The sequence below is a fragment of the Salmo trutta genome, chromosome 14 (genome assembly GCF_901001165.1).
Source record: "Salmo trutta chromosome 14, fSalTru1.1, whole genome shotgun sequence".
NCBI classification, from domain to species: Eukaryota; Metazoa; Chordata; class Actinopteri; order Salmoniformes; family Salmonidae; genus Salmo; species Salmo trutta.
In genome coordinates, this window is record NC_042970.1 from 31,382,320 (window position 1) to 31,401,264 (window position 18,945).

General features: G+C 43.9%; 1 protein-coding gene across 5 annotated transcripts in view; it reads left to right on the forward strand.

Annotated features, from left to right (window-relative positions):
• LOC115207805 (AMP deaminase 2-like) overlaps positions 1-18,945 on the forward strand; it is an 85,116-nt gene that overhangs the window by 60,038 nt on the left and 6,133 nt on the right. For 4 of the 5 annotated variants that reach the window (XM_029775291.1, XM_029775294.1, XM_029775293.1 and 1 more), the window contains exons 2-15: positions 3,958-4,097; positions 5,087-5,217; positions 5,857-5,925; positions 13,834-13,951; positions 14,324-14,510; positions 14,698-14,839; positions 14,969-15,058; positions 15,217-15,346; positions 15,655-15,849; positions 16,561-16,692; positions 16,877-17,040; positions 17,223-17,349; positions 17,532-17,695; positions 18,735-18,855. In XM_029775291.1, the coding sequence (XP_029631151.1) occupies positions 3,958-4,097; positions 5,087-5,217; positions 5,857-5,925; positions 13,834-13,951; positions 14,324-14,510; positions 14,698-14,839; positions 14,969-15,058; positions 15,217-15,346; positions 15,655-15,849; positions 16,561-16,692; positions 16,877-17,040; positions 17,223-17,349; positions 17,532-17,695; positions 18,735-18,855 (1,910 nt within the window). The remainder of the gene's footprint in view (positions 1-3,957; positions 4,098-5,086; positions 5,218-5,856; positions 5,926-13,833; positions 13,952-14,323; positions 14,511-14,697; positions 14,840-14,968; positions 15,059-15,216; positions 15,347-15,654; positions 15,850-16,560; positions 16,693-16,876; positions 17,041-17,222; positions 17,350-17,531; positions 17,696-18,734; positions 18,856-18,945) is intronic. The other variant, XM_029775292.1, reaches the window with a different exon arrangement.

Below are 18,945 nucleotides of genomic sequence, written 5' to 3' on the forward strand. Positions count from 1 at the left end.
TCTTGCATACTATTGTTTGTACAGATGAACGTGGTACCTTCAGTCGTTTGGAAATTGCTCCCAAGGATGAACCAGACTTGTGGAGGTCTATAATTTGTTTTCTGAGGTCTTGGCTGATTTCTTTTGATTTTCTCATGATGTCAAGCAAAGAGGCACTGAGTTTGAAGGTATGCCTTGAAATACATCCACAGGTACACCTCCAATTGACTCAAATTATGTCAATTAGCCTATCAGAAGCTTCTAAAGCCATGACATAATTTTCTGGTATTTTCCAAGCTGTTTAAAGGCACAGTCAACTTAGTGTATGTAAACTTCTGACCCACTAGAATTGTGATACAGTGAATTATAAGTGAAATAATCTCTCTGTAAACAATTGTTGGAAAAATTACTTGTATCATGCACAAAGTAGATGTCCTAACCGACTTGCCAAAACTATAGTTAACAAGAAATATGTGGAGTGGTTGAAAAACAAGTTTTAATGACTCCAACCTAAGTGTATGTAAACTTCCGACTTCAACTGTGTGTATATATACCTTATTTACATAAGTATTCAGATTCTTTGCTATGAGACTCGAAATTGAGCTTATGTGCATCCTGTTTCCGTTGATCATCCTTGAGATGGTTCTACAATTTGAGTCCACCTGTGGCACACACCTTTCTAAATGAGGTCCCACAGTTGACAGTGCATGTCAGAGCAGCAACTAAGCCATGAGGTCGAAGGAATTGTCCATAGAGCTCTGAGACAGGATTGTGTAGAGGCACATATCTGGGGAAGGGTACCAACAAATGTCTGCAGCATTGAGGGTCCCAAAGAACACAGTGGCCTCCATCATTCTTTAATGGAAGAAGTTTGGAACCATCAAGACTCTTCCTAGAGTTGGCCGGCTGGCCAAACTGAGCAATCGGGGGAGAAGGGCCTTGGTCACTGAGGTGACCGAGAATCCGATGGACACTCAGACAGCGCTCCAGAGTTCGTCTGTGGAGATGGAAGAACCTTCCAGAAGGTCAACCATCTCTGCAGCACTTCACCGATCAGGCTTTTATGGTAGAGTGGCCCGATGGAAGCCACTCTTCAGTTAAAGGCACATGACAGCCCGCTCAGAGTTTGCCAAAAGGCACCTACAGGACTCTCTGACCATGAGAAACAAGATTATCTGGTCTGATGAAAGCAATGTTTAATTATTTGTCCTGAATGCCAAGCGTCACGTCTGTAGGAAACATGGCACCATCCCTACAGTGAAGCATAGTGATGGCAGCATCATGTGGTGGGGATGTTTTTCAGCGGCAGGGACTGGGAGACTAATCAGGATCGAGGGAAAGATTAACAGAGCAAAGTACAGAGAGATCCTTGATGAAAACCTGTTCCAGAGCGCTCCGGACAACGGCCAAGACAAAGTAGGAATGGCTTCGGGACAAGTCTCTGAATGTCCTTGAGTGGCCCAGCCAGAGCCCGGACTTGAACCGATCAAACATCTCTTGAGAGACCTGAAAATAGCTGTGCAGCAACGCTCCCCATCCAACCTGACAGAGCTTGAGAGGATCTGCAGGGAAGAATACTTATGTAAATTTAATATTTCCGTTTTTATATTTAATACATGTATTAAATGTATTAAAAATAGTTTTTACTTCATCGGTATGGGGTACTGTGTGTAGATTGAGGGCATTGTTTTTTGACATCTGTTTTAGAATAAGGCTATAACGTAGCAAAATGTGGAAAAAGTAAAGGGGTCTGAATACTTTCCGAATGCACTGCCGACCTAGTGTTGTTTGTATGAGAGAGCCTGCAATAAACACTGACAATGGGCCTGTCTGCCTGTGGTGTTGTGAAGTGTTACGTTTCCCCTCTGAGGTCACTGATGCTAAATGGGTTTGGGGGTGCTGGATTAAGAGGCGTCTGTGGTGGAGGGAAGGACAGGATCCGGGGAGGGGGGGATTACATGGAGGCTACGCAGGGGATAATGGAGTGTATGAGAGTGTGTCTTTGTTTCTGTGTCCTCCTCTGTGCTTTGCCAATGTAGCACTGTGACAAAGGTCAAGGTGGGCCTATAAACTGATGTTGAAAAAAAATATACTAAATAAAGTCCCATAAATTACAAATATAATACCAAATCTTGTTTAGGGGAGGTAGTACCATCAACCACTGCAGTCCTGTCTAAATCTACCTACTTAGACATGTTGCTTTACCCCAGAAGTCTAGCAGCATAGTTGAAGGCTTTCAGTTCCTGTAGATGCCAGTGGGTTGCTTTGCTTTAGTCTCCCAGTAGGCCTAGTTCTGTGATGAGATGCATGTGATGACATATATTATCTGAAATAGTCCCACAGAATTATACCTACGGAGGAGCGGCTTCTATGGATGAACTTTGAATGTCTTTGAACTTCAGAGTTGGCTTAATGTTGGACCAGGGAAGCTAGCTAGCTGACAAGCTTGTGTGTGCAGTGCAGCACCAGAATTTTAAACACGTCTTACCTTTTTGTATTTAATAAATCCAATGTGAAATGTGATAACTATAGTATACCTAACTAGCATTGAAAAAGTGAATCCGTTCTTCTCAAATTAAAAATCTCACTCCCTATCTTCTGAATCAGGCGTGTAACGTCAGTAGGCTACAGCTATGCTTCACTGTGGGAAATCCAGTGGATTTCACATCATGATGACACTAGTGTTTTGATAGAATATAGTTTATTATTATTGAATAAATGTAATGTGCATAGGGTGAATCTGACTGTGCTGATGATGACATAGTGGCCATGCTTAGCACTACTGAATGAGCCCATTGTATTAATATGATACATGGATGGATGGTACTGTTTGTGTTTAGCCTTATTCAATGAGTACTGTGTATTACAGAGCACATATGACTGTAGTGTGGTGGTGATGATACTGACATGAATGGACAGTCATTGTAATGGAGACCAGAGTCTGTATGTCTGTGTTTTTGATGAGTCCAGTTGCTCTGGCACCTTTCATGGGGTGATTAGGTGTAGCAGAGCATGCTGTGGGACACACTAATTTACAGGGCTAGTCTGTCTTAAAATGTAACCCTCTGCATCTCAGGGGTCCCCTCCAGTGTAAAGGCCTTATGGGATCAGCATACCAAAGCAGCATTCTCTGAAAACACACACACACACACACACACACAGTTTAGCAAACTATCACGTGGCTCTTGAGCTCGTCGCTCATCTTTTGGTTACTAATCCCCCATCTCTCTCTCGCTCTCTCTCTGTTTTCAATGGGACATACACAGTGGGGTCTTTGTTCTCTGCCTGCCTGCCAGTGTAGTGTGTACTCTCTCACCCAGCAGCGTCCGTCTCAGGGGAAGGTCGTGTTATTGTGCTCCTCCCCCCAACCTCTCCTCCCCTTTCTCCAGACCAGGTCTCCATGGCAACGGGTGTCTGGCGTCTGACAACATTTATCTTGTTATTGAGCATCCATCTGAATGACCCTTAGGGTGGGCTATATACCACAGAGACTACTGCCACACACACACACACACACACACACCAGTCCTCCTGCTGCTGCTGCCTGACACACAATGCAGTGGGCAGCCAACAGAGACACAGCTCAAAGGGCCAGCAGTGCTGTGGAGAGACTAACACACCACTGAAGCTGTCATACTGTAGGGAGGCTCCTCTGCTGTATGCAGAGCACAACACTGCTGCTGAGAGACGAGGCTGTAGTTGAGAGAGAAGAGGGCCGGAGTGGAGTATACTAGTGTAGTCCCATGTTGGAGGTGATGGCGCAAGAGTTGTGGCTGTGAAATATCAGACAGTGTTTAAATGTTCGCTCTGAATGTTGCAAATCCACACAATAACAACTCACTCTGTCTGTCTCTCGTTCCCTGATGTATAACTTCGTTTTTTTTCTTTTTTGTTGTCTTTTTTGGAATGTTTATTATTTGTTGTTTAACACTGCCTCTCTCTTTCTATCTTCCTCTCCATGGCTCTCCCTCCATCTAGATCTGCGTGGTGTAGCAGGGCAGGCCAAGCCCCTGAATCCTCAGCGCTCCCTCCCTGGGACGCCCGTCACACACACACTCAAACACTTCCCCATCAACCTGCGTACATCCATGGACGGAAAGTACAAGGAGATCGCCGAGGTGAGAGCGCAGGGACACAGTGTTGTCAACAGTGGTGTAAAGTACTTCAGTAAAAATACTTTGAAGTACTACTTAAGTAGTTTTTTGGGGTGTCTGTACTTTACTTTAGTATTTATATTTTTGACAACATTTACTAAACTACATTCCTAAAGAAAATGATGTACTTTTTACTCCATACATTTTCCCTGACACCCAAAAGTATTCATTACATTTTGAATGCTTAGCAGGACAGGAAAATGGTGCAATTCACACACCAATCAAGAGAACATCCCTGGTCATACCTACTGGCTCTGATCTGGCAGACTCACTAAACACATGCTTCGTTCGTAAATCATGTCTGAGTGTTGGAGTGTGCCGCTGGCTATCCGTGATTTTAAAAAACAAGAAAATGGTGCTGTCTGGTTTGAATTTGAAGTTATTTATACTTTTACTATTACATTTCCTTTTGATACTTAAGTATATTTAAAACCGAATACTTTTAGAATTTTACTTAAGTAGGGTTTTACTGGGTGACATTCACTTTTACTTGAGTCATTTTCTATTAAGGTATCTTTACTTTTACTAAAGTATGACAATTGGGTACTTTTTCCACCACTGTCAAGCACTTTCCAAGTGTGTGTGTGTGTGTGTGTGTGTGTGTGTGTGTGTGTGTGTGTGTGTGTGTGTGTGTGTGTGACTGCGTGCGTCTGCGTGTGTTGGATGTGCGTGTTTGCGTGTGTTGGATGTGTGTGCGCGTCTGCGTGTGTTGGATGTGTGCGCGTGTTTGCGTGTGTTGGATGTGTGTGCGTGTTTGCATGTGTTGGATGTGTGTGCGCGTCTGCGAGTGTTGGATGTGTTTGCGTGCGACTGCATGTGTTAGATGTTTGTGTGGGTGTTAAATGTTCACGTTGTTAATGTAAGTTTGTGTATTGTAATGTTAAGTAAACTCTTCCTGTGTGTGTAATGTGTGTGTGTTCTAATGTTTATTTGACTCTCTGTGTATCTCTCAGGAGCTGTTCACTCGTAGCCTGACGGAGAGTGAGATGCGCACCGCTCCTTATGAGTTCCCTGAGGACAGCCCCATCGAGCAGCTGGAGGAGAGACGCCAACGCCTGGAGAGGCAGATCAGCCAGGACATCAAGTAGGGACACACACACGCAGAAGACATGCACACTCACATACACACCAACACAACTCCCCCGTACACACCCAAACACCCCCTATACCCACAGGCACACAAGCACCCTCAACAGCTTCCAGCATGTCGCTTTTAAGCAGGCCAGCTAACTAATATAAGCAAACAGCTAATGGAGTCAGTCAGTAGCATTCACATCCTGGTGTTCCAGCCTGTTCCACCCACAGGAGAGGAAGGGGGAGGGGGTTCTGTCTGGGTTGATGGGGTTTGATGGCCTGTTCCACTGAGCCAATCTTAGGGGGGATCTGACACCCTAAGGAATCCTTGCTCCACTCACCGCAGCAGGGTCATGTGACCAATCAAGGTATACTGTCTGTACCACTGCTAACTGATCATGTTTCTCTGTTTGTCCCATTTCATCTGATCACCCTTCACACCCTGATCCCCTTTGTGTGTGTCATGTGCGTTACTGTTGTTCTCTTGTGTGTTTTGTTTGTGTAACTGTATTTGCATCCTCTCTGTCTGTCTTTCTGTGCTTGTATGTTTAAATGTGTGTGCCCCCCCCCCTTCTTTGTGCTTTGTCTCACGTGTACCCCCCCTGCCCTCTGACCTCGCCTTGCCGCCATGCGCTCCGCACCACGCCAGGCTTGAGCCAGAGATCCTGCTCCGCATCAAACAGGAGTTCATGAAAATTGACAGCTCTGCCGACCTAGAGTGAGTGAGCTGTACTTTCAGTCTCTCTCTCTATCTTTTGCCTTTTCCTAACAATCTTGTGAATGCATAAAGTCAAGTTTTTACCTGTACATACAGTGGGGGAAAAAAGTATTTGATCCCCTGCTGATTTTGTACGTTTGCCCACTTACAAAGAAATGATCAGTCTATAATTTTAATGGTAGGTTTATTTGAACAGTGAGAGACAGAATAACAACGAAAAAATCCAGAAAAACGCATGTCAAAAATGTTATAAAATGATTTGCATTTTAATGGGGGAAATAAGTATTTGACCCCTCTGCAAAACATGACTTAGTACTTGGTGGCAAAACCATTTTGGTCTCATCTGACCACAACACTTTCACCCAGTTGTCCTCTGAGTCATTCAGATGTTCATTGGCAAACTTCAGACGGGCATGTATATGTGCTTTCTTGAGCAGGGGGACCTTGCGGGCGCTGCAGGATTTCAGTCCTTCACGGCATAGTGTGTTACCAATTGTTTTCTTGGTGACTATGGTCCCAGCTGCCTTGAGATCATTGACAAGATCTCCCCGTTTAGTTCTGGGCTGATTCCTCACCGTTCTCATGATCATTGCAACCCCACGAGGTGAGATCTTGCATGGAGCCCCAGGCCGAGGGAGATTGACAGTTCTTTTGAATTTCTTCCATTTGCGAATAATCGCACCAAATGTTGTCACCTTCTCACCAAGCTGCTTGGCGATGGTCTTGTAGCCCATTCCAGCCTTGTGTAGGTCTACAATCTTGTCCCTGACATCCTTGGAGAGCTCTTTGGTCTTGGCCATGGTGGAGAGTTTGGAATCTGATTGATTGATTGCTTCTGTGGACAGGTGTCTTTTTTACAGGTAACAAGCTGCGGTTAGGAGCACTCCCTTTAAGAGTGTGCTCCTAATCTCAGCTCGTTACCTGTATAAAAGACACCTTGGAGCCAGAAATCTTTCTGATTGAGAGGGGGTCAAATACTTATTTCCCTCATTAAAATGCAAATCAATTTATAACATTTCTGGCATGTGTTTTTCTGGATATTTTTGTTGTTATTCTGTCTCTCACTGTTCAAATAAACCTACCATTAAAATTATAGTCTGATCCTTTCTTTATCAGTGGGCAAACGTACAAAATCGGCGGATCAAATACTTTTTTCCCCCCACTGTATGTACAGTCCTTGGCGCTCATTTGCTGAAGAGTTTAATTTTAAATGTATCATTTTGTTATATATGACTTGCCTTGTTAAATAAAGGTTAAATAAATTGAGAATGTTCCACTCTGCCCCCTACTGGTGATGTGAGGTATAGTCATCACAGTTGATGTTGAGTCATTTTATTTATTTAACTAGGCAAGTTAGTTTAGAACACATTTTTATTTACAATGACAGCCTACCCCGGACAAGGCTGAGCCAATTGTTCACCACCCTATGGGACTCCCAATAAAGGCTGGATGTGACGCAGCCTGGATTCAAACTAGGTACTGTAGCAACACCTCTTGCACTGAGATGCAGTGTCTTAGACCACTGCACCACTCGGGAACCCCTCTGAGGTGCAGGGCTGTTATTCAGTCCAAAAAGATGATGAAACAACTTATTTCTTCAATAGCATCTCAGTAGTCTATTACACTTTAATAAAGTACTGCGAATGACTTTATAAGGTAATCTTTCAAAATTCTATTGAGTGATCCGCAGAAAACAATTGGTGAATTAGCCGCCTCCTGTAAGGCTATATCTGTATAGCAGACGTAGCCTATCTGACAAGGATGTCGGTGTTGTAGCATGCCGCCAGCATATCTCCTTCTCTCTCTCTGGTGATAGGCCAAAGGTTCTCTTCCTTTATACAGTACCATTCAAAAGTTTGGACACACCTACTCATTCAAGGGTTTTTCTTTATTTTACTATTTTCTACGTTGTTGAATAATAGTGAAGACATCAAAACTATGAAGTATCACATATGGAATCATGTAGTAACCTAAAAAAGTGTTTTAGATTCTTCAAAGTAGCCACCCTTTGCCTTGATGACAGCTTTGCGCACTATTGGCATTCTTTCAACCAGCTTCATGAGGAATACTTTTCCAACAGTCTTGAAGGAGTTCCCACATATGCTGAGCACTTGTTGGCTGCTTTTCCTTCACTCTGCGGTCTAACTCATCCCAAACCATCTCAGGTTGAGGTTGGGTGATTGTGGAGGTCAGGTCATCTGATGCAGCGCTCCATCACTCTCCTTCTTGGTCAAATAGCCCTGGAGGTGTGTTGGGTCATTGGGGTGGCAGGTAGCCTAGTGGTTAGAGCGTTGGACTAGTAACCGCAAGATTGAATCCCCAAGCTGACATGGTTCAAATCTGTCGTTCTGCCCCTGAACAAGGCTGTCATTGAAAATAAGAATTTGTTCTTAACTGACTTGTCTAGTTAAATAAAGGTTAAAAAAATGGTCCTGTTGAAAAACAAATGATAGTCCCACTAATTGCAAACCAGATGGGATGGTGTATTGCTGCAGAATGCTGTGGTAGCCATGCTGGTTAAGTGTGCCTTGAATTCTAAATATATCACAGACAGTGTCACCAGTCACCTTCTTCTCCTCCATGCTTCACTGTGGGAACCACACATGCAGAGATCATCTGTTCACCTACTCTGTGTCTCACAAAGACACAGTGGTTGGAACCAAAAATAAAACATTTGGACTCAAGGACAGATTTTCACCGGTCTAATGTCCATTGCTTGTGTTTCTTGGCCCAAGCAAGTCTCGTCTTCTTGTTGGTGTCCTTTTGTAGTGGTTTCTTTGCAGCATTTCGACCATGAAGTCCTGATTCATGCAGTCTCCTCTGAACAGTTAATGTTGAGATGTGTCTGTTACTTGAACTCTTTGAAGCATTTATTTGGGCTGCAATCTGAGGGGCAGTTAATTCTGATAAACTTATCCTCTGCAGCAGAGGTAACTCTGGATCTTCCTTTCCTATGGCGGTCCTCGTGATGGTTTTTGCGACTGCATTTGAAGAAACTTTCAAAGTTCTTCACATTTTCCGGATTGACTGACCTTCATGTCTTAAAGTAATGATGGACTGTCATTTCTCTTTGCTTATTTGAGCTGTTCTTGCCATAATATCGACTAGGTCTTTTACCAAATAGGGCTATCTTCTGTATACCAACCCAACCTTGACACAACACAATTGGCTCAAACGCATTTAGAAAGAAAGAAATTCCATAAAATAACTATTAGCAAGGCACACCTGTTAATTGAAATGCATTCCAGGTGACTACCTCATGAAGCTGGTTGAGAGAATGCCAAGAGTGTGCAAAGCTGTCATCAAGGCAAAGGGTGGCTACTTTGAAGAATCTCAAATGTAAAATATGTTTTGATTTGTTTAACACTTTTTTGATTCCATTTGTGTTATTTCACAGTTTTGATGTCTTCACTATTATTCTACAATTATTCTCTAACCCGGAAGATTATAAGAAATTCCGCTGTGCCCGCCGACGAACCATCAAACAGGTAAAGCGTCAATACAGGACTAAGATTGAATTGTACTACACCGGCTCCAACGCTCATCGGATGTGGCAGAGCTTACAAACTAGTACAGACTACAAAGGGAAGCACAGCCGCGAGCTCCCCAGTGACACGAGCCTACCAGATGAGCTAAATTACTTCTATGCTCGCTTCGAGGCAAGTAACACTGAAGCATGCATGAGAGCATCAGCTGTTCTGGACGACTGTGTGATCATGCTCTCCTTAGCCGATGTGAGTAAGACCTTTAAACAGGTCAACATGGATTACGAGGACGTGAAGTCCGAGCATGTGCTGACGAACTGGCACGTGTCTCACTGACATTTTTAACCTGTCCATATCTGAGTCTGTAATACCAACATATTTCAAGCAGACCATCATAGTCCCTGTGCCCAAGAACACTAAGGTGACCTGTCTAAATGACTACTGACCCGTAACACTCTGTAGCCATGAAGTGCTTTGAAAGGCTGGTCATGGCTCACATCAACACCATTATCCAAGAAACCCAAGACCCACTCCAATATGCATACCACCCCAACAGATCCACAGATGATGCCATCTCTATTGCACTCAACACTGCCCTTTCCACCTGGACAAAAGGAACACCTATGTGAGAATGCTATTCGTTGACTGCAGCTCAGCGTTCAACACCATAGTGCCCTCAAAGCTCATCAATAAGCTAAGGACCTTAGGACTAAACACTTCCCTCTGCAACTGGATCCTGGACTTCCTGACGGGCCGCCCCCCAGGTGGTAAGGGTAGGTAACAACACATCCGCCACGCTGATCCTCAACACGGGGGCACCTCGGGTGCGTGCTCAGTCCCCTCCTGTACTCCCTGTTCACTCATGACTGCATGGCCAGGCACGACTCTAACACCATCATCATCAAGTTTGCCGATGACACAACAGTGGTAGGCCTGATCACTAACAACAGTGAGACAGCCTATAGGGAGGAGGTCAGAGACCTGGCCGTGTGGTGCCAGGACAACAACCTCTCCCTCTATGTGATCAAGACAAAGGAGATGATTGTGGACTACAGGAAAAGGACGGCCAAGCACGCCCCCATTCTCATCGACGGGGCTGCAGTGGAGCAGGTTGAGAGCTTCAAGTTCCTTGGCATCCACATCACCAACAAACTATCATGGTCCAAACACACTAAGACAGTAGTGAAGAGGGCACAACAAAGCCTATTCCCCCTCAGGAGACTGAAAAGATTTGGCATGGGTCCTCAGATCCTCAAAAGGTTATCCTGCTGCACCATCGAGAGCGTCCTGACTGGTTGCATCACTGCCAGGTATGGCAACTGCTTGGCCACTTCAGAGGGTAGTGCGTACATCACTGGGGCCAAGCTCCCTGCCATCCAGGACCTCTATACCATGCTGTGTCAGAGGAAGGCCCTAAAAATGGTCAAATACTCCCGCAACCCTAGTCATGGACTGTTCTCTCTGCTACCGCACGGTAAGCAGTACCGGAGTGCCAAGTCTAAGTCCAAAAGGTTCCTTAACAGGGCTACCCAGACTCCTCTTTTACGCTACTGCTACTCTCTGTTTATTATCTATGCATAGTCACTTTAACTCTGCCTACATATGTACATATTACCTCAATTACCTCGACTAACCGGTGCCCTCGCACATTGACTCTGTGCCTCCTGTATATAGCCTCGCTATTGTTATTTTACTGCTGCTGTTTAATTTTTTGTTAGTTTTATTTTCAATTTTTTACTTTATTTTTTTTTTTTCTTAACTTCTTAAAGCATTGTTGGTTAAGGGCTTGTAAGTAAGCATTTCACTGTAAGGTCTACTACACCTGTTGTACTTTGCGCATGTGACACATTTGATTTGATTTGACAATGTAGAAAATATAAAAAATAAAGAAAACTCTTTAATGAGTAAGTGAGTCCAAACCTTTGACTGGTACTCTATGTATATTTGTTATATTAATACCATGCAGTGGCCACCTAACCCTGTAGGTCTATGCATGCAATGCCCTAATGCAGTTAGTGCTCAAATCTCTGACAGCTGAACTATGGGGAGGACAATTATTGTTTTCGGAAATTAAAAACCAATAGGCTATAAAGTGTTGCATATGCTACACATGGAAACACAAGGAATAGTGTTTTTGTAATTTGTTATAGGCGGTTTTTAAGGAATGTAAATGTGGCTCATTTGGCCAATTTCCCTCGTGTATTGATGGCGCTGACTGCGTGGGTGGACTCACTAATGTGTTACGCACCCAATGCATATGGATGACCAGTACATTTCTCAAATGTCAGATAAATAAAAATATTTCCTCTTACTTGTCCACCGCCTGATTTTCATAATGGAAATCCTGCACCACGGTTCCGCTACATCGGTACAGCCCTGGTCTTTTAATGTTCATCTTAAACATCTTAAAAACAAATCTTAGACATGCCTTGGTATTCATGACCGAAAGAATCCTTCCGTCTAACTGCAAATATGCAACAGCTGAGGCGCAATTCACAGAGAGACAAAAAGACAGTGAGACTAGAGGTCGACCGATTATGATTTTTCAACGCCGATACCGATTATTGGAGGACCTCCAAAAAACCCGGCGGTACTTTAATCGGCCGATTTTTATATATATATATATATATATATATTTGTAATAATGACAATTACAACAATACTGAATGAACACTTTTTATTTTAACTTAATATAATACATCAATAAAATCTATTTAGTCTCAGATAAATAATGAAACGTTCAATTTGGTTTAAATAATACAAAAACAAAGTGTTGTAGAAGAAAGTAAAAGTGCAATATGTGCCATGTAAAATAGCTAACGTTTAAGTTCCTTTCTCAGAACATGAGAACATATGAAAGCTGGTGGTTCCTTTTAACATGAGTCTTCAATATTCCCAGGTAAAAAGTTTTAGGTTGGTTATTATAGGACTATTTCTCTCTATACCATTTGTATTTCATATACCTTTGACTATTGGATGTTCTAATAGGTACTTTTGAAGTCATAAACAGCGCAATGCTTGAAGCATTGCGAAGAGCTGCTAGCAAACGCAGTAAAGTGCTGTTTGAATGAATGCTTACAAGCCTGCTGCTCCCTACCACCGCTCAGTCAGACTGCTCTATCAAATCATAGACTTAATTATAATATAATAACACACAGAAATACGAGCCTTAGGTCATTAATATGGTCAAATCCGGAAACTATCATTTCGGAAACAAAACGTTTATTCTTTCAGTGAAATACGGAACCATTCCGTATTTTATCTAACGGGTGGCATCCATAAATCTAAGTATTGCTGTTACATTGCACAACCTTCAATGTTATGTCATAATTACGTAAAATTCTGGCAAATTAGTTCGCAACGAGCCAGGCGGCCCAAACTGTTGCATATATCCTGACTGCGTGCAATGAACGCAAGAGAAGTGACACAATTTCCCTAGTTTAATATTGCCTGCTAACATGAATTTCTTTTAACTAAGTATGCAGGTTTTAAAAAATATACTTCTGTGTACTGATTTTAAGAAAGGCATTGATTGTTTATGGTTAGGTACATTCGTGCAACTATTGTGGGTTTTTTTCGCAAATGCGCTTTTCTTAAATCATCCCCCGTTTGGCAAAGTTGGCTGTCTTTGTTAGGAAGAAATAGTCTTCACACAGTTCGCAACGAGCCAGGCGGCCCAAACTGCTGCATATAAACCTAACTCTGTTGCACAGAACGCAAGAGGAGTGACACAATTTCCCTAGTTAAAAGAATTTCATGTAAGCAGGCAATATTAACTAAATATGCAGGTTTAAAAATATATACTTGTGTATTGATTTTAAGAAAGGCGTTGATGTTTATGGTTAGGTACACATTGGTGCAACGACAGTGCTTTTTTCGCAAATGCGCTTGTTAAATCACCCGTTTGGCAATGTAGACTGTGATTCAATGATAAATTAAAAGGCACCGCATCGATTTTTTGCAACGCAGGACAAGCTAGATTAACTAGTAATATCATCAACCATGTGTAGTTAACTAGTGATTATGTTATGATTGATTGTTTTTTATAAGATACGTTTAATGCTAGTTAGCACCTTACCATGGCTCCTTGCTGCACTCGCATAACAGTTAGTCAGCCTGCCATGCAGTCTCCTCGTGGAGTGCAATGTAATCGGCCATGATCGGTGTCCAAAAATGACGATTACCGATTGTTATGAAAACTTGAAATCGGCCCTAATTAATCAGCCAGTCCGATTAATCGGTCGAGCTCTAAGTGAGGCATATGTCCAGCTAAACCTGCCAATAAAGTATTGATTCATATATTTTCATAGGTGCTTTGCAGAACTATTTACATGAGATTTCTATTTCCCTTTTCTCCACGTCATACCTCAACCCCATGCTCTCTCCTATCCTAATATTTTCTTTGCTCCCTCTCTCCCTGTAGGTTTATGAATGAGCTGGGTGGTGTGGACAGGACGGATGATGGCTGGATGAAGGAGAGAGTATTACCGATGGAGCGAGAGTACCAGCGTGTCTCAATATCAGGGGAGGAGAAGTGTGGGGTGAGAGCCGCTGAATAAACAACTTGATAGAATAAATCCAGTCACAGTGCATCCTGATCAGTGTTTTATCATTGCAAGTACTAGTTGGTTGGTCTCTCAGTGTGCCACATGCTTACTATGGAAGGTAAACCAATTCAGTCAACAAGTCCATTGAAGTGGGTTTGGTAGTGCTTGGACTTATTTATTTAGACAGTTGGATATACAGAGGAAGCAGTTCAGAAATGAGAGCCTGGACCGGGTAATGAACCCCGGTGGACAGCATGCGGTCTAGAGTTGTGAAATTGTTACCCACTCAGCCACACTCTTGATGGTGCCTGTGGATGCCTAATCACTATAGACTATGCCTGACTTGTACCGTTCTGCCCTGACCAGGTGCCCTTCACAGACCTGGTGGATGCAGCTAAATGTGTGGTGAAGGCCCTGTTCATCAGGGAGAAGTACATCGCTCTGTCCATTCAGAACTTCTGTAAGACCACTGCCCACGAGCTGGGAGAGCTGGGAGAGAAACCCCTGGACCTACGCATCTATGAGGAGATCCCTGAGACCCCCGTTGATGCAGGTATGACATACGCACACACCTGACACGTTGGGTATGACACAAACTGAGACACACAGGGCATAGCTGTAGCGTTTCTCCCCCCATCTTCTTTAGCAATTGAGTTACTTTGTGAAATTGTGAATGGAAATGAAGTAGTGATGTATAAAAGTATGGTGAACTTTTCTCCCTTCCCCGCTGTCTCCCACAGATGCTCCAGTCCACCCCCCTGTCTCAGAGACTCACCCCTATGAAAACCAGGACACCAAGAACATGCCTGCAGACACAGGGTACAGCTGTAAGATGGTGGATGGGGTCATGCATGTCTACACCAAGAAGAGCCCCATGGAGAAGTGGGTTTGTGTTTGAGTCTGCTTGTTTTCAGTTTTTGGTGTGAAGTGTGTGATGGGCTAGTCTGCTTCTACGTGTGTGTAAGAGAGAGTGTGAAACAGAAATTCTCCATACTCATTTCCCATTTCCAGGAGTACAGAGTTGGACCTTCCTTACCCAGACCTGAAGGAGTACATCGCTGACATGAATGTCATGATGGCTCTCATCATTAACGGACCAGTGTGAGTGTTACTGGTTACTGGCCTTACAGTTAACATTAGTCACATCTGTTGTCTCATTAGTTGTGTGTGTGTGTGTGTGTGTGTGTGTGTGTGTGTGTGTGTGTGTGTGTGTGTGTGTGTGTGTGTGTGTGTGTGTGTGTGTGTGTGTGTGTGTGCAGAAAGTCGTTCTGCTACCGCCGGCTGCAATACCTGAGCTCTAAGTTCCAGATGCACATCCTGCTGAACGAGATGAAGGAGCTGGCAGCCCAGAAGAAGGTTCCTCACCGCGACTTCTACAACATCCGCAAGGTGACACACAACAACAACAACACTGACACAACAACCGTTCACAACACTACAGCATCCAACAGCTTCTTGATCTACAACATCTCTATAGAACCTGCAAAGTGTTCGATATCAGTTACACTCCACATTGTTGGAGGGAAATATATTTGTAAGTAGTCTCCCACTTTTTCCTTGGTGTAGTGACCAATGTAGTGACCAATGAAGATACACCACTGCTAAGTGCTAACTAACTCAGGCTTTTTGTTTTGTCTTTCTGGCATCCATCCTCAACATCTCATTGTTGTTGACCCTGTCTCTCCCTCTGCCCCCAGGTGGACACCCACATCCATGCCTCGTCTTGTATGAACCAGAAGCACCTGCTGCGCTTTATCAAGCGGGCCATGAAGAAGTACCCTGGGGAGATAGTCCACATGGAGCACGGGCGGGGACAGACCCTCATGGAGGTGTTTGAGAGCATGAACCTGACCGCCTTTGACCTGAGTGTGGACACACTGGACATGCACGCGGTGAGAAGCAGGGGGAGAGGGGAGGGGGAAAGACAATTGTTAGAGAAGGGAGGGGTAGGAGAATTGTTTAAAGAGGGAGGGGTAGGAGAATTGTTAGAGAGGGAGGGGTAGGAGTATTGTTAGAGAGGGAGGGGTAGGAGTATTGTTAGAGAGGGAGGGGTAGGAGTATTGTTAGAGAGGGAGGGGTAGGAGAATTGTTTAAAGAGGGAGGGGTAGGAGTATTGTTAGAGAGGGAGGGGTAGGAGAATTGTTAGAGAGGGAGGGGTAGGAGTATTGTTAGAGAGGGAGGGGTAGGAGAATTGTTAGAGAGGGAGGGGTAGGAGTATTGTTAGAGAGGGAGGGGTAGGAGAATTGTTAGAGAGGGAGGGGTAGGAGTATTGTTAGAGAGGGAGGGGTAGGAGTATTGTTAGAGAGGGAGGGGTAGGAGTATTGTTAGAGAGGGAGGGGTAGGAGTATTGTTAGAGAGGGAGGGGTAGGAGTATTGTTAGAGAGGGAGGGGTAGGAGTATTGTTAGAGAGGGAGGGGTAGGAGTATTGTTAGAGAGGGAGGGGTAGGAGTATTGTTAGAGAGGGAGGGGTAGGAGTATTGTTAGAGAGGGAGGGGTAGGAGAATTGTTAGAGAGGGAGGGGTAGGAGAATTGTTTAAAGAGGGAGGGGTAGGAGAATTGGGGGAAGAAGAGTGGTACCGTAAGTGTCACCTGTCTGTTCTCAGGACCGCAACACGTTCCATCGCTTCGACAAGTTCAATGCCAAATACAACCCCATCGGAGAATCCATCCTGAGAGAGATCTTCATCAAGACAGACAACCACATCGAGGGCAAATACTTTGGCCACATGATCAAGGTCTGAAACCATCCCATGCTACCTTAAACAGCCATACAAACAGTGGTGTTTATGTGTTAGTTCACCCCACAGAGTTATGCACATTGATATTAAGAGAAAATGTGGCCTTGAAGTCTTAATTCACAGACATTAATACAATGATATTGATGTCTCTAATGCGTTGTTGTTGTTGATGTTCCATCAGGAGGTGATGGCTGACCTAGAAGAGAGTAAGTACCAGAATGTGGAGCTGCGTCTGTCCATCTACGGCCGCTCCCGGGACGAGTGGGACAAGCTGGCCCAGTGGGCCGTCAAACACCAAGTCTACTCTGACAACGTGCGCTGGCTCATCCAAGTGCCCCGCCTTTTGTGAGTAGTACCTCTACCTACTACAGCATCAACAAAGCAGTTATACACATCTACCTTTTCTCAGCTTGTCTTGGACGTAAACCTCTCCTTGTATTTGTGACAAGTATTATCTTTGAATGAATACTATGGATGAATGTGAATGATAATAATATTCCATATTATTAACCCTCCTCTGTCTGCAGTGATGTGTACCGCACCAAGAAGCAGCTGGCTAACTTCCAGGAGATGATGGAGAACATCTTCATGCCTCTGTTTGAGGTCACCATTAACCCCCGCAGCCACCCTGAGCTGCACCTCTTCCTCCAGCACGTGAGTCACTCACACAGCACTACAGTCCACACAGTAGGATTCTCCCTTTCCCTACACCTAACATATCCAGACACTTAAGATGCATTTTCTTCCGGTCAGAAAGAACTTAGGGCCCCACCTCATTCATACACTCCAGGCACTGTTTTACCGTAACTTATTGTTGTATCACTGTATGTTGTCAGGTGGTGGGCTTTGACAGTGTGGATGACGAGTCCAAGCCGGAGCACCACATCTTCAACATGGACAGCCCCCTGCCAGCCGACTGGACAGAGGAGGACAACCCTCCCTACTCCTACTACCTCTACTACACCTACGCCAACATGGCCGTGCTCAACCACCTGCGCAGGTACCAGGCTGCTTAACGAACCTCAGCACAAAGACGACTCTAAAAAATAAATAAAGGCCCAGTGCAGTCAAAAACTAGATTTTCACGTGTTTTATATATACACTACCGTTCAAAAGTTTGGGATCACTTAGAAATGTCCTTGTTTTGTCAGTTTTGTCAATTAAAATAACATAAAATTGATCAGAAATACAGTGTAGACATTGTTAATGTTGTAAATTACTATTGTAGCTGGAAACGGCTGATTTGTTAAATGGAATGTCTACATAGGCGTACAGAGGCCCAGCGGCACGTTGTGTTAGCTAATCCAAGTTTATCATTTTAAAAGGCTAATTGATCATTAGAAAACCCTTTTGCAATTATGTTAGCACAGCTGAAAACTGTTGTCCTCGTTAAAGAAGCAATAAAACTGGCCTTTAGACTAGTTGAGTATCTGGAGTATGGCTGGGCCTGGCTCCCCAGTGGGTGGGCCTGATTTCCTTATATGAACTGTAACTCAGTAAAATCATAAAAATTGTTACATGTTGCATTTAGATTTTTGTTCAGTATATATACACGCTATGAGGTTGGAATAATACTGTACAATTGTGGAAATTATGATAATGCCCTTTTATTGTAAGAGCTGCTTGAAAAGGCCGCCTGAAATTTCAGCTTGTTTGGTGTGATGGAGTTTTGATCTGCCTGGTGACATCACCAGGCGGTAAATTAATTAATAGACCAATAAGAAACAGAGTTCCAAACCTCTCTGCCAATAACAATAACAGCTAGCTTTCGGTGTTCTTCTCCCCACTCCCAGACAGCCCTAGCAAAATTCTTGCTTGAGAAATTGCTCTTTGCTAAAAAGCCATTTTGGTTTCTTTTTTACCATGAAAATAATCACAGTGAGGTTCTTAATTGTTACCCAGAACTATTTGATATTGAGGTAAAAACGGCTGCATTGGACCTTTAATAACATAAATGATGAATGAATCGCATGAAAACATTAAGGATTGTTTATGAATATGCTTTATGAAGCTAATATGTGTTTGCTTGTGACATGCAGGAGGCGTGGCTTCCACACGTTTGTGCTGCGCCCTCACTGCGGGGAGGCGGGGCCTGTCCACCACCTGGTGTCGGGTTTCATGCTTTCAGAGAACATCTCCCACGGGCTGCTACTCAGGAAGGTCAGTCAGCACACACGTCGTCTCCCAAAGCGACGCCACACTACCATGGCAACAACACTACTGACAGATAGTAGAGTTCAGTTCATAGGT